The sequence below is a fragment of the Stegostoma tigrinum genome, chromosome 39 (assembly GCF_030684315.1).
Source record: "Stegostoma tigrinum isolate sSteTig4 chromosome 39, sSteTig4.hap1, whole genome shotgun sequence".
Lineage (NCBI taxonomy): Eukaryota > Metazoa > Chordata > Chondrichthyes > Orectolobiformes > Stegostomatidae > Stegostoma > Stegostoma tigrinum.
In genome coordinates this window covers 135,578-158,061 of record NC_081392.1, presented here as the reverse complement: position 1 = coordinate 158,061, position 22,484 = coordinate 135,578, and the positions used below count along the sequence as shown (strand labels likewise).

Here is a 22,484-nt window from a genome sequence, read left to right as displayed (position 1 = left end):
GCATTTTGGTAAGGCAAAACAGGGGAGGACTTATTCACTTAAAAGTAGAGTCTTGGGTAGCGTTGCCAAACAAATAAGTCTTGGGATGCAGGTTCATAGTTTCTTGAAGGTGGAATTACTTGTCTATTTACCTTATCCATGCCCTCATGATTTTATAAACCTCTATAAGATCACCCCGCAGTCTCTGATGCTCCAGCGAAACTAGCTCAAGCTTATTCAGCCTGCCCCGATAGCTCAAACTCTCCAACCTTAGCAACATCCTTGTAAATCTTTTCTGAAATCTTTCAAATTCCACAGCATCTTTCCTGTAGTAGGGAAACCAAAGTTGCATGGAGTATTCCAAAAGTAGCCTAACCAATGTCCTGCACTGCTGCAACATGACCTTCCCACTCCTATACAAAATGCACTGACCAATAAAGGCCCAATACTTCCTTCATTATCCTGTCTATCTATGACTACTTTCAAGGAACTATGAACCTGCACTCCCAATGTCTCTTTGTTCGACAACACTGCTCAGGACCCTACCACTAAGTGTACAAGCCCTGCCCAGAATTGCCTTTCCAAAATGCAGCTACTCAGACTCATTTAAATATCTGCCATTCCTCAGCCTATTGGCCCTTCCGATCATGATCCTGTTGTACTCTGAAGTAACTTGCTTCACTGTCCAGTACACCTCCAATTCTGGTGTCATCTACAAACTTACTAACCATACCGCCCATGTCCACATCCAAATCATTGATATATATGTCAAGAGCAGTGGACCCAGCACCGATTTTTGTGGTATACCGCTGGTCACAGGCCTCCAGCCTGAAAACAAGCCTCCACCACATCCCTCTGCTTGCTCCCTTTGAACTAGTTGTGTACCCAAATAGATAGACCCGAATAGGAAGGGTTTAGATTGATATGGGCTGACTGCTGGCAAATGGGACCAGATTAATTTGGATTATCTGGTCAGCATGAACATAGAACATAGAGCAATACAGCGCAGAACAGGCCCTTCAGTCCTCAATGTTGTACTGACCTGTGAACAAATCTAAGCCCCTCCCCCTACACTATCCCATCATTATCCATATGCTTATTCAAGGACTGTTTAAATGCCTCTAATTTGGCTGAGTTAACTATATTGGCAGGCAGGGCGTTCCACGCACTTACCACTCTCTGAGTAAAGAACCTGCCTCCGACATCTGTCTGAAATCTATCACCCCTCAATTTGTAGCTATGCCCCCTCGTACAAGCTGATGTCATCATCCTCGGGAAAAGACTCTCACTACCCACCCTATCTAATCCTCTGATCATCTTGTACGTCTCTATTAAATCCCCTCTTAGCCTCCTTCTCTCCAATGAGAACAGACCCAAGTCCCTCAGCCTTTCTTCATAGGGCCTGTGCTCCAGACCAGGCAACATCCTGGTAAATCTCCTCTGCACCTTTTCCAATGCTTCCACATCCTTCCTGTAATGGGGCGACTAAACTGTACGCAGTATTCCAAATGAGGCCGCACTAGCATTTTGTACAGTTGCAACATGACATCACGGCTCCAGAACTCAATTCCTCTACCAATAAAACCTAACACACCGTAAGCCTTCTTAACAGCACCATCAACCTGGGTGGCAACTTTCAGGGATCTATGTACATGGACACCAAGATCCCTTTGCACATCCACACTACCAAGAATCTTTCCATTGACCTGGTATTCTGACTTCCTATTATTCTTCCCAAAGTGAATCACATTTATCTGTATTAAACTTCATTTGCCACCTTTCAGCCCAATTCTGCACTTTATCCAAGTCTCCCTGCAACTTGCAACATTCTTCCACACTGTCCACCATTCCACCGACTTTAGTGTCATCTGCAAACTTACTAACCCATTCACCTATGCCTGTGTCCAAGTCATTTATAAAAATGACAAACAGCAGTGGTCCCAAAACAGATCCTTGAGGCACACCACTATTGATCTGACTCCAGGCTGAATAGTTTCCATCAACCACCACTCGTTGCCTTCTTACAGAAAGCCAGTTTCTAATCCAAACTGCTAAATCTCCCTCAATCCCATGCCTCTATTTTCTCCAATAGCCTACCATGTGGAACCTTATCAAAGGCTTTACTGAAGTCCATGTACACCACGTCAACTGCCCTTCCCTCATCCACATGCTTGGTCACCTTCTCAAAAAACTCAGTGAGCTTTGTGAGACATAACCTGCCCTTGATGAATCCATGCTGACTATCTCCAGTCAAATTGTTGCTTGCTAGATGATTATAAATCCTATCTCTTATAATCCTGTCCAAAACTTTTCCTACATCAGATGTAAGGCTCACAGGTCTATAATTACCTGGGTCATCCCTACTGCTCTTCTTGAACAAGGGCACAACATTTGCAATCCTCCAGTCCTCTGGTACTGAACCTGTAGACAATGAAGACTCCAAGATCAAGGCCAAAGGCTCCACCACCTCCTCCCTAGTTTCCCAGACAATCCTTGGAAAAATCCCATCTGGCCCAGGAAATTTATCTACCTTCACACCTTCTGGAATTGATAACACCTCCTCCTTACCAACCTTAATTCAACCTTACATGTTGGACTGAAGGCACTGTTTCTGTACTGTACAACTCTGGCTCAATTACCTTCCCTCTAGGCAAGAAAGATAACTGCTTTTGGGCAACCTGACTGCTGGGATAGTGGGACCCTTCAGTAATACCAATCTGGAGGCAATTGGGGAGGGATGGCTGCAGGGGATGTCAACAGCCACATACTCCCTTGCTTTCAAACCCTCAACAACCTGCAACCACCAGCTCACCAAGCCTACTCACTGATGCCCTGCTTTTCACAGCTGCACAGCGTGGGCCTCCAATGACATTCTTCAGTCCAGGCAGGAACTCAGTGCTTATTAGTGCTTGATCTGAAAAGCTTTCTCACTGATAGTGGTGTGAAAGTCACACATGGTGCATTAAGACCAAAATTACAGCCAGAACATTATTAACGTCCATAAAGAACCAATGTGGCCCATCAAGTCCAGCTATGCTAATTCTCTGTCAGCCCCATTATCAACCCCTGCGGTCTACTGCCACTCAATTGCCCTACCCAAATCCCTATACCCTAGAAGTTTATTTCTTCCAAATGCCCATTAAATTGCCCATTTAAATTTTCATTGCCTCCACATCATCTATCCTTGTTGAGCTTGGGGTCATTATCACTTATCAGATGTAAATATTCTTTACAAGCCCAGCTCGTGGATAAGTGTGAGGTCATGCATTTTTTTTTGCAGAAAACTGGGAGGGCAGCCTATTATCTAAATGGGGAGAGACTTCACCGTGCTCCGGTGCAGAGGGATCTGGGTGGCCTCATTCATGAGTCACAGAAAACTAGCATGCGGGTACAGCAGATAATAAAGAAAGCAAATGGAATGTTGGCTTTTATAGCTAAAGGAATAGAACATAAAGGTAAGGAAGTATTATTGCAACTATACAAGGCATTGGTGAGACTGCACCTGGAGTATGGTGCACAGTTTTGTTTTTCCCTTATTTAAGGAAAGAGGTTGTGTCATTGGAGGCAGTTCAGAGGATGTCATTAGATTGATCCCAGACATGAGGGATTTGGCATACGAAGAGAGATTGAACAGTTTAGGCCTATACTGTCTAGAATTTAGAAGAATGAGGGGAGATTAGATTGTGATATTCAAGATGAGAAACGGTATAGTTAAAATGGATGTGGAGCAAATGCTTCCTCTTTTGGGCATTCTAGAACAAGAAGTAAGGGGTAGCAAATTTAAAACTGTGTTGAGGAGAAACTACTTCTCCCAAAGATTGTGAACCTGTGGAATTCACCGCCCCAAAGTGCAATAGATGTTGGGACAGCAAGTAAATTTGAGGAGGAGTTAGATTTTTAGTTGGTGATGAGTTGAAGGTTTATGGGGAGAAGGAAGGAAAGTGGGAGTGAGGAGTTTATCAGCCATGATCAAATGGCAGGGCAGACTTCAATGGGCCAAATGTCCTAATTCTGCCTCTATATCTTATGATCTTCTAATTCCTGCACCACATGGCTGCCAATCCCAGCTTTGTAACAGTTCGTTTCTGGCCCAGCCAGTACTGGAGATTTGAATGGGAAACAAGCCGATGAATTAAATGACCGCCTTCTGATCCTCAATACAATTAACCTTTGTCAATTGGCCTACGTAGGGCAGACATAGAAACCAGCCAAGGGAGCCCTCAGTTTTGTGTACCATCTATAATATTCATCCTTTGAGGAGTGGATGGTGCTGCTGCTGGCATCAATGCTGCTGCCTTCTTGAACCACTGCAGGCCACATGCTGAGGGTTGACCCACAATGTCCTTAGTGAGGGAATTCCAGGATTTTGACCCAGTAACAGTGAAGGAACAGCGGTATATATCCAAGTCAGGGTGGTGAGTGGCTTGGAGGGGAACTTGACATGCAGTGGTGTTCCCATGCATCCACTGTCTTTGTTCTAGACAGAAGTGAATGTGTGTTTGGAAGGTGATTTCTAAGGATCTTTGGTGAATACTACTGAAGTGAAAAGAGTTTGTCTTGTAAAGTTAACAAAGCTAATGTTAAACCTTCAGGAATTTAATGTAATGAGAGTCATAGGAAGTGTTTCAGTTAGGTGGAAATCTGTGTCTGGGATTTGAATTATTCTTGGGTGAGAGCCCAGTAATTGGAAGTGCCAGATTAAACTCCTGTACATTTCTGGGTCAGATCCCAAACTCAACATTTCTTCCAACCTGTTTTTGGAAACTGCAGCCAAAATGTCTTCTCATTTAGCAACATCTTATAGGAAAAGTGGTGGAGGTTCAGTTTGTTGACAGAAATAGGATTTGTAGATAGAGGTATGTTTCATTATTTACTTCTTCCAATTTTCAAGCTGACCTAGTAGGAAGGAATGAAATTGCCAAATAATGAAGTAATAACTGTTTGACTTGGCAGCATTTCTTGCTCTGAAGTGCCGAAATTCATTCAGTCCCTGATAAGGCAATGCTATTTTTCGTATCATCATTCCAGTCTGGGATCTTTATTTTGTTATGGGTCTGAGGAGGAGTGCTATGCATTTACACAGATCACAGCTATGTTGCAAAGTTATGCATACACTCAGTTGTAGCAACTAAGCAAAAGGTTATTTATTATCTTAAATTTGTTTCCAAAATCAAGAATTTGAAGTGATTTTGTCTTAAACAAAGAGAGGTTAATTATCCCAAGACAAGGAAATTTAATAAAGGGATTAAAAAATGGGTTACTTAGGTTTAAAAATAAAGGAACAGAGATTTTTCTGAAATATTATATATCAGCAGTCTGGCCTTCAGTGTAGAAAAGTCTGTGTACTGCACTTTAGAGCGGTTTTAAAGACTCTGAACAGCTACAAAGGAGGTTGGCCAGGACGTGGTGATGGGATCATCAGTTATTGGGCCTGGCTCAGCACATTCTGAGCGTTATCCTGGAAACTGAGGAGATTAAGAGGTGACGTAATTTTTTGGACCATGACAAGTGTTGACATGAGAGAAAATCATTTTTTGTAGCAAAGTAAGGCTATCGGTCCCTTGCTGTAAGCCAGCAAGTCTGGGTTCAAGTCTGACCTGCTCCAGAGGTGTGTAATAGTGCTGTGAGTTGAAGGTTCAGAAATCATTTTCGAAAGGTCTAGAGGGAGGTTGAGGAGGCATGTTTTAACTCTGTTAGTACATGAGATTTGAAATGATCTAGAAACTGGATGGAAATGGACTGTTTTGAATAATTTGCAAATGGACTGAATCTTGGAGATGAAAATTTTATGTAATTACAAACAGCATCAATGTGGAATGAAGCACAACTACTCTTGCAAAGAACCAGTAGATATAGAATGGGTCAAATAACGTTTTTCAGTCTGTCAGCTGATACGAGTTTATGATTCCAAAGTCTTGAAGAGGATGTGGAGAAAACTTAGCAGAATGGCTCTCGGTTTAATGTCCTTTAGTGGCGAGGCGAGAATTTAAAATTGTTCTCTTTCTGCTTTACCTACTTGACTTGAGACTGAAGTTGAGAATTACAATGCATTTTGACAGAGTGAGAAAAGAGAATACTGTTGGCAATAAGGCAGTAACCAAAGTGCACAGAGTTAGGATAATTAGCAAAACATCCAACAGGAAACGAGAATCTTTGTAACACATTGTTATGACACCCAAGAGGAACAAAAAGGATCTAATGTATTTCAATAAAGAGTGATTAAAGCATAACAAATACCTAATAATGAAAAAAAGATGGTATATATTGATGAATAGAAGAAAAGGTTAAAGCAGAATTTATTTTTAGTTTTTAAAAATTGGGTCATTGTACGTGCACAAAAAAATCAAGGTGAGCACAATGAGTCACAACTCATTGTAGGATTGGTGGTGTCAGCAGTCGAAAGCTTGGATTTGGACGAATCCTGAACGAGAGAACTTTATATGGCTTGGAGAACAAGTGGAATAATGTGATTAAGCTCACATAGCAGAATCATCTTATTGTCTACTTGAGTGGCAGGGCAGCTCAGTTGTTAGCACTGAGGCAGATGCGCTACTCAGAGATCCTGCTGACCACAAAGCAGCACAGCCCAGATTTGGGGAGGAGTGTTATGCCCCTGCTTTGTTAATCCTTCATATCCTTTGTTTTGATGCTCAGATTGGATTTGCACAAGCTGTTTGTTGTACACTGTGATTATCTTTCCTATCTGTAACAGTGAGGAATAACGCCTTTCCAATGGTTCTTTTTGTTTACCTTTTTAAGAGCCAGACACAGCCCCAAGCAACATAACCTTCCAATACAATGGCAGTGCTCTGCTCTTCGAATGGGAGAAACCATCTACAGGCCTTAATGGGGTCTTGCAAGGGTACAAAGTGGCATATCAGGACCAAGACCATGCTGAGGTGAATAGCTTTCAGATTTTGTAGTTTGTTAACATGTACGGAAAGCTTTGGTTCATTTCAACTCTCACTGGAAGGACTATCCCACATAGCCTGCTTCATTTCATTCCTGACACCATGCAATTTGCCTAAGCAGTTTAAGTCTCACTCCACATTTTCCTCTTCTCTAATGCTAAAAACCTCAATGATTCTTGTCCTGCCATTGCAGGCAATCTTTAAGCATTTGAAATCCAATTAACAGTTGCCATTTTTTTTCAATTTTATCTTGCATCAGCTTCTCAGCTATTTGACTACGAGTCCATTGACATTGCTACTAAGTCACTGTCTCCCAAAAATTATGTGATAACAATGAAATCATCTGTTTTTGTGATGTTGATTGATAAATAAACACTTGCCAGGACATCAGAGAGAACTCACCAGTTTTTATTCAGTATGAATCATGGGATCTTTAACATCCACCTGAAGGGGCAGCTGGGGCTGTTATAAATGTATGTAAAAGTTGATCCTTCTGATTGTGCAGCTCCTCCTCAGCGATACCATGTGTTATCAGCCTGAAATTAGTTGGAGACCCGATAACATCTGCAAAATACAACAAGTAGGGATAGCAGAGAATTAGACCTCAAAATAACCAGTGGGTAGCAGAGGAGAAGATGTGTGTAGAGAGATTGTAGATACCTGTAGGAATGATAGAGTAGTATTGTTTGGACGTTTTGATTTCCCTTGTATTGACAGGGCCACCAAGAGTGTAAAAAGTCCGGATAGGGAGGAATTTGTCAAATGTGTCGAAGAAAGTTTCCTAAATCAATATGTAGAGGGCCCCTACTCGGGACGATGCAAAACTGGACCTCTTCTTAGGAAATTATTTCGGGCAAGTGACGGAAGTGTCAGTCAGAAAGCACTTTGGGTCCAGTGACCATAACTCTCTTAGTTTTAACATTGTTATGGAAAAAGACAGGACAGGTTCACAGGTTAAGGTGCTAAACTGAACAGGGCCAACTTTGGGACCATTAGGCATGGTCTAGCAGAGGTCGATTGGTGAATTTTGCTTGAAGGAAAAGGAATAAATGGCAAGTGGGAGGCTTTTAAAAGTGTGACATCAAGAGTCCAGGGACAGTATGTCCCTGTTAGAGTGAGGAAAAAAAATGACAGGTTTAGGGATCCCTGGCTGATGAGGGAGATTAAGGCTGTGGTCAGGGAAAAGAAGGAGACATACATTTGGATTTAAGCTCAAGTGAATCCCTAAGTGACTATAAAAAGTGTAGGAGCACACTTAGGAGGGAAGTCAGAAGAGCAAAAAGAATGTATGAGATGGATCTGGTAAATAAGGTTAAAAATAATCCCAAGAGGTTATACAGCGATATATAGAGTAAAAGAGTGGCTAGGGAGAGAATAGGCCCCCTTAAAGATCAGCATGGCTGTCCTTGTTGGCACCACAGGAGTTTGGGGAGATTTTTAATGAATATTTCTCCTCAGTATTTACTGAGGAGAGAATTATGGATGCCAAAGAAATAAAGGAAACAAGTGGGGATGCTTTGGACCGCATACCTATTACCAGAGAGGAGGTGTTTGCAGCCTTAAAGCGTATTAAGGTGCATAAATCCGCTGGGCCTGATCAAGTCCATTCCTGGAATGTTGTGGGAGGCGAGGGAAGAAATTGCAGAGGCCCTTGCAGAGATTTTTGCTTCATCTTTAGCCACCGGTGAAGTTGCAAGAGATTGGAGGGTGCCTCATGTTGTTCCATTGCTTAAGAAAGGCAGCAAAGTCTAACCAGGGAACTACAGGCCAGTGAGCCTGACATCAGTGGTATGTAGGTTTTAGGAGAGGATACTAAGGGACAGGATCAGTCAATAATTGGATAATCAAGGTCAGCTTAGGGATAATCAGCATGGATTTGTGCGTGGGAAGTCATGTCTGACAAATGTTTAGAGTTTTTCAAAGAGGTAACCAGGAGGATAGATGAGGGTAAGGCAGTGGATGTTGTCTCTATGGATTTTAGTAAGGCCTTTGACAAGGCCTCAGACAGTGGACTACTCATGAAGGTTAGGTCGCAAGGGATCCAGGGAGTGCATTGGATTCAGAATTGGCTCGATGGTAGGAAGCAGACAGTGATTGTTGAAGATTGTTTCTCAGACTGGAGGCCTGTGATTAGCGCTGCGCCACAGGGGTCAGTGCTTGGACTTTTGTTATTTACATTAATGATCTGGATGCAAATGTACAAGGCATGATTAGTAAGTTTGCAGATGATACAAAATTAGGAGGTATCGTAAATAGCGAAGAAGGTTATGAAAAACTACAGAGGGAACTTGATCAGATGGGGAAGTGGACTAAGGATTGGCAAATGCAATTCAATACATGTGAGGTATTGCACTCCAGAAAATCAAACCAAGATAGGACTAACACATCAAATAGTAGGGTCCTGAGGAGTGTTATGGAACAGAGGGACCGAGGAATACAAGTACATTGTTTGTTGAAAGTGGCATCACATGTAGACAGGGTGGTGAAGGAAACATTTAGCATGCTGGTCTTCATCCGTTGAGGCATTGAATGTAGGAGTTGGAACATTATGTTACAGTTGTACAAATCATTGGTGAGCCCGCACTTGGAGTACTGTGTATAGTTTTGGTCACCTGTTATACGAAACACATAGTTAAACTGGAAAGTGTGCAAAGAAGATTTACGAAGATGTTGGCAGGACTCAATAGGGCTGAGTGTTAGGGAGGGGTTAGCCTGGAAAGGACTTTCTTCCTTGGAAGGTAGGAGAATGAGGAGTGACCTTATTGAGGTTTATAAAATCATGAGAAGCATAGACGGGATGAATGAATATGGTCTTTTTCCTAGGGAAAACGAGGGGACATTGGTTTAAGGGAAAGTTCACTGTCACTTCAATTTTTAATGTTTTCTTTCATTTTAGGTGATTGTGGACAATGGGCAGAGAGAGAACATTATCCTGGGGGTTGTTTTGCCTGTCACGAACCTGAGTGTTCGTTTGGCAGCCTACACGAAAGCTGGGGATGGGCCATGGAGTGACCCGGTCCTGGTGACCCTTCCTAGCCCAGGTGAGTTGGCCAGACTTTGTGCCCATTTCCCAGCAATTTCCTGGGAATATGTGAACATTTCTGTAAAGGTGTCAATGTATGTCTTCCTCTTTGAGTCACCGTCGAATGGTGATCCAATCTCAACAGATGAAGGCCAGCATGCTAAATGTCTCCTTCACCACCCTGTCAACATGGATCCCACTCTCAATGAACAATGTACTTGTATTCCTCAGTCCCTCCGTTCTACAACACTCCTCAGGACCTTACCATTTGATGTACAAATCCTACCTTGGTTTGACTTTCCAATGTGCAATACCTCACACTTATCTGTATTGAATGCATCCTATCTGTTGCTTTCTTCTTTTAATTGAGTAACTTTAGGGTCTCAATTAATGAACACCAGGCGTGTCATTTGATAACTTCTCCAACATTGTTAAATTTCAAACCGGTCATTGATGGGAGTATAGGTGCCTGGAAATGCTTGATTTTACATGTTGCCCCTGTCTTCTAATCCTGGCTGGTTAAATATATGTGTTGGGGGCAGATAAAATCCAACCTAAAAGATAATGGAAATTTAGTCCTCTTTTTCTCCTGCAAAAATGTAGTTGTTCCTGTTGGAAGCAAGTTTTGTTGGGGGAGAATGCAATTAAAATTTTCAAAACCAAATTCTTGTGTGTCAATAATATTAAAGAGTTCAGAACTAAGTTGGGCAAATGAAATTGAGATCCAGCTCAACCATGAATGGTAGAGCAGCACAGGCTTAAGGGGTTGAATGGTTTCCAGTCCCTTCATATGTTTTGATATTGACACAATTTCCTGTCTTCAGAATGATCTCAGAAATGATGACAATCATATAACTCCGTTGGGGTGAATGGACCTTTTATCTCAATCAGGAACTCTGGTTAGATGGGTTTCTGTTATTGACCTCAACGATTCAACGTAAATAATTAATGTGGTGAACTGTTTTTCGTATTACTGTGAGGCAAATTAATTTATTATTTGTTATTCTCAACACAGGTATTCCAAGGCAGATGAGGCACCCAGTAGGTGAGAAAGCACTTTCATGTTATGTATTATATGAAAGGAGAATGTCCCAAAACTCTTTAAAGTACTTTCGATGTGCAATTATTTGAAGGTAAAGGCTAGTCAGCTTTGAAGTCAACTCAAATTAACTTTGCCACTTGAATTTTGATTCCCTGTTGACCAAAACATGTGGGACAGTGCAATATTATGTGTACAGAATTCAAAATCTCACTGAATGATGCTAGAGTGTAAAGCATTGATGAAAAAGATTTGCTGTTGTCTCGATATTTCTCTGTCTCTTAAAGAATCTACACACACATGTCCACAAACAAGGAGCACAGATAGCAAACTTAAAACATCTTGCTTGTAAATCAATAAAATTTATCATATTGCTGAGTAAAGATTGGCACCCAATCTTGTCTATGGAACATCAGTGAGTAACTTCAGGAGTAAATTTATTTCTTGTTAAGAAACTTGGGGTATTGGAAGTTGCAGCAAAAGGTGATTTGAAATGAGTTTTGAGAACTGTACAGCACAGGAACGGGCCCTTCAGCCCAAGATGACAACAAATTAAACTAATCCCTTTTGCCTGCCTTTGGATCATATCCCTCTATTCCTTGTGTATTCATGTGCTTACGTAAAAGTCTCTTAAATGCCTCTATCGTATTTGCCTCCACCACCACCCTTAGCAGCATGTTCCACACTCCTACCACTCTCTGTGTAAAAGACTTATCCCTCACATCTCCTTTGAACTTTCTTCCTCTCTCCCTAAGTGCATGCCCCCTAGTTTTAGACATTTCAACTCTGGAAAAAAGATTCTGACTGTCAACCCTATCTATTCATCTCATACTTTTATAGGCTTCGATTAAGTTTCTCCTCAGACTCCACTACTCCATAGAAAACAACCTGAGTTTTATCAGCCTCTCCTTCTAGCTCATATACTCTAATCCAGGCTATATCCTGGTAAACCTCTTCTGCAAAGCCACTACATCCTTCCTGTAACATGGTAACCAGAATTGAGCACAATACTCTAAATGTGGCCTATCCAAAATTTATAAAGCTGCAACATGACATCATGACTCTTGTACCCAATTCCCCAGTCAATAAAGGCAAGCATGCCATATGCTTTCTCCACCACCCTATGTATCTGTGTGGATACTCTCAGGGAGTTATGGATTTGAACCCCAAGATCCCTCTGTACATCAATACAGTTCAAGCCCTGCCATTAACTGTATACTTTTCCTTAACATTTGATCTCCCATAGTGTAGGATCTCTTACTTACCCAGATTGAACTTCATCTGCCATTTCTCTTCCATATCTGCAACTGATCTATATCCCACTGCATCCTTTGACAACCTTTTCACTATCTACGACTCCAACAATCCTTGTATCGTCTGCAAAATTAGTAACCCATGCATGAACATTTTCATCCAAGATATTTAAGTGTAGCGCAAAAAGCAGAAGTTCCAGTATGGATCCCTGTAAACAGCACTAGTCACTGGATTAAAAATGTTCAGGAAGAATATGTGGGCAAGCCAATTCTAAATCCAGATGGCCAAGTCATCATGGACCCCATGCATCTTAATCTTATAGATGAGCCTATCATAAGGGACCTTGTCAAAAGCCTTACCAACATCCATGTAGACACCATCCACTGCATGACCCTTGACCCTCATCAATGACCTTTGTCACCTGCTCAAAATTCAATCAAATTAGTTAGACATGACCTGAAAGCCATGCTATCGATTCCTAAGTATGCCATACTTTTCCAAATGCGTCTGAATCCTATCCTTATGAATTCCCTCTAATAGCTTCCTAACTACTGATGTTAGACTCAATGGTCTATAGTTTACCGCATTATCCCTATTTCCCTTCTTGAATACAGGAACAACATTAGCTACTTGCCAGTCTTACAAGACCTCTGCAGTGGCTAGTGAGGATACAAAGATCTTTGTCAAGGCCCCAGCAATCTCTTCTGTAGTCTCTCTCAACAACCTGGTGTCGATACCATTGGGCCCTGGGGATGTATCCACTTTAATAGTCTTGAAGAGACCCAACACCACTTTTTTCTTGATCTCAATGTGCCCTAGCATATTAGTAACTCCATACAAATCTCATTATCCTGCATAGCTTTCTCTGGATGAATAGTGACACAATGTATTCATTTAGGATCTCACTCACATTCTCTGCCTCCAAGCACAAGTTCTCTCCTTTATTCCTGAGTCGTCCTACCTTGTCCCTTGTTATCCTCTTGTTTTTAATGTATGTATGGAATACTTTGGGACTTTCTTTAACCTTACTTGCCATGGTCTTGGATTTTAAAACAAGCCAGGGCTGCGATTTGAAGGTGACGTGTCCAAAATTCCTCAACACTCATTGCTATACTAGTTCGGTGCATAATCTCAGCCAGCGACCCATTGCAGGTTTGTAAGATCCAAATTTAGGATTGATCAACCTGCTTTAAATTTGCATATTGATAGGCCAATGACTTCAGCTTTGCTGTACCAAGCTAATTTCTTTATTTATTCTTTCCTGTATGTGAACATTGGTGTCTGCGCCAGCATCTAATATCCACTTTTAATAGCCCTGGCAAAGTTGATGGTGAGCCACCTTCTTGAACTACTACTGTGCATGTGGTGTCAGTGCACTTACAATGCTGTTAAAGAGACAGTGCCAGGGTTGTGATCTAGTGACACTGAAAGAAAATGCTATGATTCTAAATCAGGATTATCTGTGTTGTCATGTTTCTTTGTTGGAGCTGAGTGGAAAGTGGAAAAGCTTATTTGACAACAAATAGAGCATTAGAAATCTGAAATCCCTAACTGCAAAAAACTTCATACAATATCAAAACTAGCTTTTTAGATTTTGTTTTGCCATAAGCATTTTAAAGAAGATGGAGGACTGATATAGAATTATGGATCAATGTTGGTCTAAATGAATGGCAAAGCAGGTACATGGGATTGAATATGCTCTTACTGTTCCTTTCTGTTAACTATTACTTGGGGATGATAATGCAGAGGAATCACTGAAACAGCATTAGCACGTTTTCTCAGGAATTGTTACAGCTCCCTTCCCTCATTCCTACTGGAAACAATGAATGCTGTCTGTCTTGAACTATGAAGTGCAATCAGACTTTACAAATTGACCTGTTTGGGGGATGCTACATCTTTCCTGAAGGTTTTGCATTGTGGTTAGAAGTTTGTGGTAACAAAGTTCTGGATAATTATCTTAAGAACTCTCTAACTTTTGTGTTTTCAGGGAAGGCGGGCAGGAGGACATTCTCTTGGCACTGGTGGTATGTGGTGATGGCCGTCGCTGTAGCTGTGGCCTCTGCTATTTGCCTCGCTGTGCTTGTTGCCCGACTGAGGAAGAAGGATGTTCAATATGGGTGAGAATTTACAGTTTCAATTCACAAATTTGTTGTTCATTCATAGCCAAAGGACGAGGGGAGGGGTGTGGATCCACAGTCGAGGGACAAATGCTTGAAGTGTGAAGATAACCTGCCATTGAGAATGCAAAATGTGTGGAATAGAAGACCAAGAAAAGTAGCTCTCGTGTTCCTTTCACATGAAAACATGAATACATTTTATAAAAATGACTGATGTGTCTGTCCAAGATGAGATTTAGGGGATATAACATGATTAGACTGCATTGTTGGTTTCACATTTTATTTTGATGCATAGAAACATAAAACGCATCGAGTAGAAAACAAATGAACAGAAAATAAAAAAAGATAAACATTGCATAAGAAGTGCAAAACTTTAGTATTACAGATTTAATCAAAATAGTGAATGTAAACATTATTTACCCACCAAATGGGTTTCAAAATATTTTTGAGGCCCTGAATTTTCTTGGATATTGTTCATTACTTCAAGCGCATTTTGAAAGTGTCAACCTTGCATTGAGTGAAATATGCTGTGAGGTAAAAGGAAGTGTTTACATTTGACATACTCAGGAGCTTTCAAAAGAGGTGAGAAAAGTCCTCTAGACTGATTTCCTGTGGCAAGAACTTACATAGTTTATGCTGTCTGAAGTTCACCAGATGGCAGCATCTAAAAGACTTGATGAATAATTAATTCAAGCTTTGGTTTATGCCCAATTCTATAGCCCCACTAGTATCTCAATATGACCTGATGGCTTCACCTCTAAGGCAAATGAAAAATGTACTCCGTATCCTATCTGTAAAATTGAAAGATAATACATATTCAGGTGAACTACAGACTCTACATAAGTCAATAGTTCAGTCTCACTGAATTACAAGTTATTAGTGAATGAGACAAATTTAATACTGCATCTTTCATCACGAATATCCATCATCGCTTGCTGAAACCCAATATTGGTAGTTAAATGTTTAGATAATTAATTTCAAGAACTATTACCTTCTGTCAATTACAGTGTAACTACTCATTGATGACTTTGAGATCCATAAAGTGGGCTTGCTAACTCTGCCAAGATTCTTTAGGCATTTCTACTGCTGTGGCATGGTGCTGGCAATGCACATCTTACCCAGAAACAGGATGAACGCTAATTTGATGTAATTCTTATAACAGAGTTGGCAGGCATGGTTTGGCAGATCAGTCAAGCCACCACAATACCTTTGATTCAGACAACCAAATGAGACTATGGGCGGGGGGAGCGAAGTGGGGAAGTAAAATTGATTAAAAATGTGAATAGTTTATTGGTAGAATGATAAACTTGGGAAAGGGAGGTGGGAAGGATTAATAACTGTTATCTATATAACTAAGGTACATTGTCAATGATGTCAGATAATGTCACACCATATGGAACCTAAGGGATGAAGGTTCACTGGAGGCCTGTGAATAGCTAATAAATAATTCTCACTAGTCTGGTTTCTAGTCTGCATCTCTTAAAAACAAGCAAATCATCACTTGATTGGATGATTCTTTACTGAATGGTAAACAACCATTTTCCTCAACTCCAAAGACGGACAACGTAAACTTTTTTTAATGCCTCTGATTTATGATATTGTGCTGTTTAGGAGACTAAGCTCTAATTCCAAGGGATTCTAGGATGAAGTTGGCAACTCTTGTTCAGGATGCTTTGGTGTTATAAGATGATGGATACAGTCCTCACATTCATGTGTATTCTACAGTGAAGCCTTTGAACCCATGATCGAGAGAGGGGAGCTGGTGGTGCGTTACCGAGTGAAGAAATCATACAGCAGAAGGACCAATGAGGCCACGTGTGAGTAATCTGCACTAATCTAACAGCAGCATTTACTGGTTTGCTTCAAAGGAAGCTAAAGCTCTACTACTCTTCATTCTTAAGTATTGCTGACAACTGTGTGCAAAGTGCCTACAATTACCTATAAGGCCTTAAGATTAGGCCCTTCAAATATTGATGCACAAGTACTTTATACGTGTCACAATCTCTTGTCATCACCATCCTGGGTTGATTAGACCAACCATAAATATAAGTACATAAATACTGTAGCTACAAGAACAGGTTAGAGGCCAGGAAACTTATGGCAAGCAAATCTGTCTCTGCCCTCCCTAAGCCAGATCATTATCTATAAGGCATGAATCAGGATTAGTTTGGATTGCTTACTGTTTGCCTGGATGGGTATAATCCCAATAACACTAATGAAGCTCAATACCATCCATGACAAAGCAGTCCACCTGCTTGGCATCCCATTTATCACCTTCAGCATTCACTCCTTCCCACTGAAACTCAGTCCTAGCAGTGTGTACCATCTACAAGATACTCTGCAGAAATTCACCAATGCTCCTCAGCATCCACAATCCCTACCACTTAGAAGGACAAGAGCGATAGATACATGGGAACACCACCACCTGCAAGTGCCCCTTCAAGATACTCACCTCCTGACTTGAAAACTTTTCGGAACTCCATCCTTAATAGCAATGTGTGTATGCCTACACCAAATGGACTGCAGTGATTCAAGAAAGCAGCTCCCCACCAAATTTTCAACGACAATTAGAGATGGGAAATTAATGTTGGCCCAGCCAGCGAGACATAAACCCCTCGAATGAATTAAATGAAAAGATCTTGAGTGGTTTCAATTGAAACCTGCAATTGTCCATCTTAGCACCATAGAAAAAGACATTTTAGATAATGTTATTTGACAACTCTATTCTCAAAGCAATTGGACCATAATAATGCTGTTTGCTTGTTTCTTTGCCCCATTCTTATCACTTTCTCATCTGAGACATAATTACTAATTCAGCATTTAAATTGGAAATCTTTGCTGTGAGTTGCCTGAGATTGGCTAATGGTAAAATTATTGAAATTGTTGACTAGAATTGAGAAAATTGAATGCACTCAATTCCTCACCTCTCACGCATTCTGTGCCCAAACTGGGAGAATTTGAAATAATGAGGAATAATCTTTGACTCCGCTAAAAGAAGGAAAATTCCATTTTTCCTTTGGTTTGAATTGGAAGTAGTTAGCCTTGGATATTGTTCCAGTGTCCCTGGTTGTAGGGCTTGGGCCCACAGCCTTTTTACTTGGGGACATGTTATCCACAGAACCACAATTTAAACAGGTACCCTTATTACCGGTCTGGTTGAAGTCAGCTGATTTTACAGGGATCACTTTATTAGACCAGTGATCTGTGACAGTGATGGCTTGCCCTCTCTTGCAAACATCCAGCAGTCTCGTTACCTCGAAACTCGCTAGAGCAGGTGCACAAATGACAAGCAATCAGATAAGAGTTAGAATCATGTCCCTGTTCCTTAAGATGAGAAGGCTGTGTCAGAGTGGTAATGTCACTGGATTAGTAATCCAGGGTCCTAGGCTTGTGTTCAGGGCATGTGGGTTTAAGTGGTGAAGTTTTAACTCTGACTGTTTGTGGGCATTCTCACATCTGCAACATCAGTCCTGCCTCACTGACCTTAAGGCAAATACTTGACATTTAGCTACCACCAAACACGTCCCTGACAAAGGGAGGGCAGTCAAGAGGCAATCACACTACCGTGGATCGTGAGGCCCATGTAGTAAAAACCAGGTCAGGATGGCTAATTTTGATTTCTACAGGGATTAGTAATGAGGTTGCATTTTTCATAGAATCATTGAATCCCTACAGTGTGGAAGCAGGCAATTTGGCCCATCCAATCCACACCAACTCACCGAAGAACAACCCACCAACCCCGACCCTCCTGCCTTATCCCTGCATTTCCCATAGCTAACCCACCTAGCATACGCATCCTTGGACACGATGGGCAATTGAGCATGGCCAGTCCAATTTACCTAAGCATCTGGACTAAAAAGCCAGCCTAATGGTGATCTGTAATCAATGGTAGAGTGCATGGTGGTTCAGTGGTTGGCTTCAGGGACCTGGATTCGATTTCGCCCTCGGGCAACTGTGTATGTGAATATTGCACATTCTCCCCGTGTCTTGCATGGGTTTTCTCCGTGTGCTTTGGTTTACTCCCACAGTTCAAAGATGTGGGAAATTAAAAAGCCTCGGCTTTTCCACATGGGACTCAAGATCCACAGTACTATGGTTGACTCTTGACTACCCTCCGAGCAATTAGGGTTCAACAATAAACACTGGCCTAGCCAGTAATACCAACAACCCATACGCAAATATAAAGTCTGCCCATGCACAACCTAGCATTATGTCAACGAAGATTGCTCTATATAAACAGTGGAATGTGACCTAATTCTGGGTGGGGAGAACATTAAATTATAGCAAGCTGTAAGTAAAACAGCTGTGCACAACTTCTGTAAACAACACTGTTTAAAAGGGCAGATGTGAATTATTCCTTCATTTATGACTGTTTGCCATGCAGATTGCCTGCACTCCTTCTGTCAGGGATGTGTTTGGTTGGGGCTAAATGTCAACTATTTGCCTTTAAATCAACAACAATAAGAATGAGATCAGTGAGGCAGGACTGATGTTGCAGATGTGAGACCTACAGACTGTCAGAGAATTAAAGCCAATCTGTTCATGTTGAGTCATAGTATTTCATAATTCCTGCCAAAAGAAAACGCCCAGCTACACAAATGGGATCTACACTTAGACATCAAAGCGCCAGAGACGGGTTCGATTCCACCCTAGGGCGACTGTCTGTGTGGAGTTTGCACATTCTCCCGTGTCTGCGTGGGTTTCTTCGGGGTCCTCTGGTTTCCTCCCACAGATTAAAGATGTGCAGGCTAGGTGGGTTGGCCATGCTAAATTGCCTGTAATGTTCAGGGATGTGTAGATTCGCTGGCTGTAGGGGGATGGGTCTGGGTGGAATGTTGTGAGAGCTGGTGTGAACTTGTCGGGCCGAAGGGCCTGTTTCCACAAGGTAGGGATTCTAAAAATTAAAAAAAATGTCATTAGTTGGCAGTTTGGGCCAGTGTGTGTTGCAGGAGAAGTGGGGTGTATTTGGAGACACCTACAGCCGCTTTGGTCTGCTGGCTTGGGAAAATTGCAGTGAAACTAGAGCTGAAGGCAAGCTTGGTTCTGCTGTGACCTGTCCAATACTCAGCTGAGGCACATGCCTGGAAAAGCGTGGTTACATGTTTGATACACCAGACCCTGAGTTATGACAATTGGTCAAATGATTTGTTTGAGATCTTCCTTGATATTGTCTAGTTAAGTATGGCTTCCAGCAACAAATTAGTGCAGCTTATAAGTGAAATGAATGACTGTTCACCATCTGAGCTTCACAAATTTTGTTTTTTTTCATTCAAGGAATGTGGATGTCACTAGATAGGACATCATGTAATGCGATGCCCAGTTCATAGAATCATAGAATAAATGCAGCGTGGAAGCAGGCCATCTGTCCAATTAAGCCCACAGCAACTCCGCAAAGAACAGCCCACCCAGACCCACCCCCTACCCTATTCCTGTAACCCTGCATTTCCCATGACTGATCCACATAACCTGCACGTCTCTGGACACTATGAGCAGTTTAGCATGTCTAATCCACCCTAACCTAATCCAGCATTGTGCTTGAAAAGGTGATGGTGAGCTGCCTTCTTGAACTGCTGCAGTCCATTTTCAGTTTGTAGACCATGATGCTGTCAGCGAGAAAGTTCCAGGATTTTGACTCAGTGACCCTTAAAAGAATAGCAATATATTTCCAAGTTAGTATAGGACATAAATTAGAACATAGAATCCCTATGGTGTAGAAACAAGCTACTTGGCCCATCAAGTCCACAATGACTCTCTGAAGAGCATCCCATCCAGACCTACTATCTACCCTAGCCCGACAGTATGTGTGGTTAATTCACATAACCTACATATCCCTGGCCACCATGGGCAGTTTAGCATGGCCAATCCATCTAAACTGCACATCATTGGATTGTTGAGTTACTTGGATGGAAATGTGCAGATGGTAGCATTTCCATGTATTTGCTGCCTTTATCAATCTAGATGGAAATTGTCATGGATTTGGAAATTGCTGTTGAAGGAAGATTAGTGAATTTATGCAGTGCTTTTTGTACATGTTACACACTACTGTTACTGTGGATCAGTGGTGAGGGGACTGAAAATATGTGATTGTGGTGCCAGTCAAGGGGGCTGCTTTGTCTTAGACTGTGTTAAGCTTCTTAAGTTTTGTTGGAGTTGCACTCACCCTGCCAAGTATGCTCTAGGCCAGTGCCTTGCAGATGGCAGACAGGCTTTTGGGAGCTAGAAGGTGAGTTACTCGGTACAGGATTCCTAGCCTCTGACTTGTTCTCGTGGCCACTGTATTTAAATGGCAAGACCAGTTCAGTTTCTGGTCAATGGAAACATCAAGAATGTTGACAATGGGGTATGAAGTGATCGTGATGCCATTTCAATGCCAATGAATGATAGTTTTATTCTTTCTTATTCGATATGGTCATTGGCTTGGCACTCATGAATGTTCCTTACCAATTGTCAACCCAAACCTGGATATTTTGCATGTTTTGCAAGAGGTGGTAGAGCTCTTAAAGATAGTGGAATCAAGGGTTATGGGGATAAGGCAGGAACAGGATACTCATTGTGGATGATCAGCCATGATCAGCCATGATCATAATAAACGGTGGTGCTGGCTCGAAGGGCCGAATGGCCTACTCCTATTGTCTATTGACTTTGTCTATTTGGGCATGGATTACTTCAGTATCCCATAAGTGAATAAAAATATGTTTTATAAAATTGTAAAAGGAGATAAAATTTCATGTTTATAGGGAGACCTGGGCAAGTAGGGCTAAATAAATCTCTCTCCAAAACTGTTGGTACAGATTTGATGGGCCAAGTGGCCTCCTTACATGTTGGAATATTCTGTGGTCTGATGGTTGTACTTCTTTTCCGTAGTTTAATGTCAGCCATGTTGCCCGGTGACAGTGACCAGACAATAGCTGAGACTTCCTTTCTTTCCCTCTTCGCCAGGTAAAAGCATATCTTGGTCTGATCCCACAGGAAGTCTCTCCCTTTTATTTAACTGAGCTAAGAGCTGTTGATTTCACATGGTGTACAATTATAAGCCTATTAACAATGTTTCTGAATCGTTTTAAGGATCTAGCCCCTTGTGGCTGATATTAGATGGCATTCATCATGCACTGACCAGATACAGGCATGTCGCAGAGGCTGGCACTGCCATGGTGTTGCTTAGTAACAGTTAGTCCAATACTAGCAAAGGAATAATGTCTCCCAAAGGACACTGTCAGCTACCATGTAACTGGTAGCAATGTAGCTTATAACTAGGAAGTCTGACGAGCAGAGCTAAAGCTGCAGAAATATGGTTATTACCAGCAAAAATGTCATTTAGCACCTGACACTGATTAGAAAATAAAGAAAAATAAAAATTTGTATTTAAATATCACCTTTACAATGATCAGACATCTCCAAGCATTTAAAAAAAATTTTGAAAATGCTGTCACTGTTTTAATGTGAGCAACACAGCTGCAAAGTGTGCGTGGAATGATCCCACAAGCAGCTGTGATAATGGCCAGATATTTTTGTGATTTTGATTGAAGGATAACTTCCAGGGCACCAGGGAGAATTCCCCTGCTACTTCTTGAAAGAGTGCTGTGAGACATTTTGTTCCAAGCCGAGAAGGTAGATAAAGCTTTGGTTTAATGCCTCATCTGGAAGATGGCATCTTTGACAGTGCACTATTTACCCAGATTCAGCATTGAGGATTGGTCTGGATTTTCTTTTATCCATCCTTGGGATGTGGGTGTTGCTTCCTGGGCCAGAATTTACTGGCCAGTCCCACTTGCCCTTGAAAAGATGGTGGTGGCTTGCCTTCCTGAACATTTACAGTCCATTTTCACAATTAAGATGTAGCTTAATTCAGGCAAGTTTTCACCTTGCTAAGTGTTCTCTGCAGCCGGCAGATTCCCACAGGCGGTTGGGGCAAAATAGAGTAAGGCCCAGCATCGTCAAGAGTAGATCTTTGGGGGTTGGTGAGTGCTGATGCACCAAGGACAGCTAGCTTAGTTCATTAGAACTTTGTTCCAACAAGTTCAGAAGTGTTCAAAAACAAAGTTGCTGGAAAAGCTCAGCAGGTCTGGCAGCATCTGTGAAGGAGAAAACAGAGTTAACGTTTCGGGTCCGGTGATCCTTCCTCAGAACTGGGAACCAAGTTAATCTGTCAGAAAAACAAACTT

At 41.6% G+C, this 22,484-nt stretch overlaps 1 protein-coding gene across 2 annotated transcripts in view; it reads left to right on the top strand.

The window, feature by feature from the left end:
• LOC125447662 (tyrosine-protein kinase receptor UFO) overlaps window positions 1-22,484 on the top strand; it is a 223,054-nt gene that overhangs the window by 89,775 nt on the left and 110,795 nt on the right. For both annotated transcript variants that reach the window (XM_059640926.1, XM_059640927.1), the window contains 5 exons: window positions 6,739-6,878; window positions 9,787-9,931; window positions 10,928-10,957; window positions 14,193-14,322; window positions 16,048-16,139. In XM_059640926.1, the coding sequence (XP_059496909.1) occupies window positions 6,739-6,878; window positions 9,787-9,931; window positions 10,928-10,957; window positions 14,193-14,322; window positions 16,048-16,139 (537 nt within the window). The remainder of the gene's footprint in view (window positions 1-6,738; window positions 6,879-9,786; window positions 9,932-10,927; window positions 10,958-14,192; window positions 14,323-16,047; window positions 16,140-22,484) is intronic.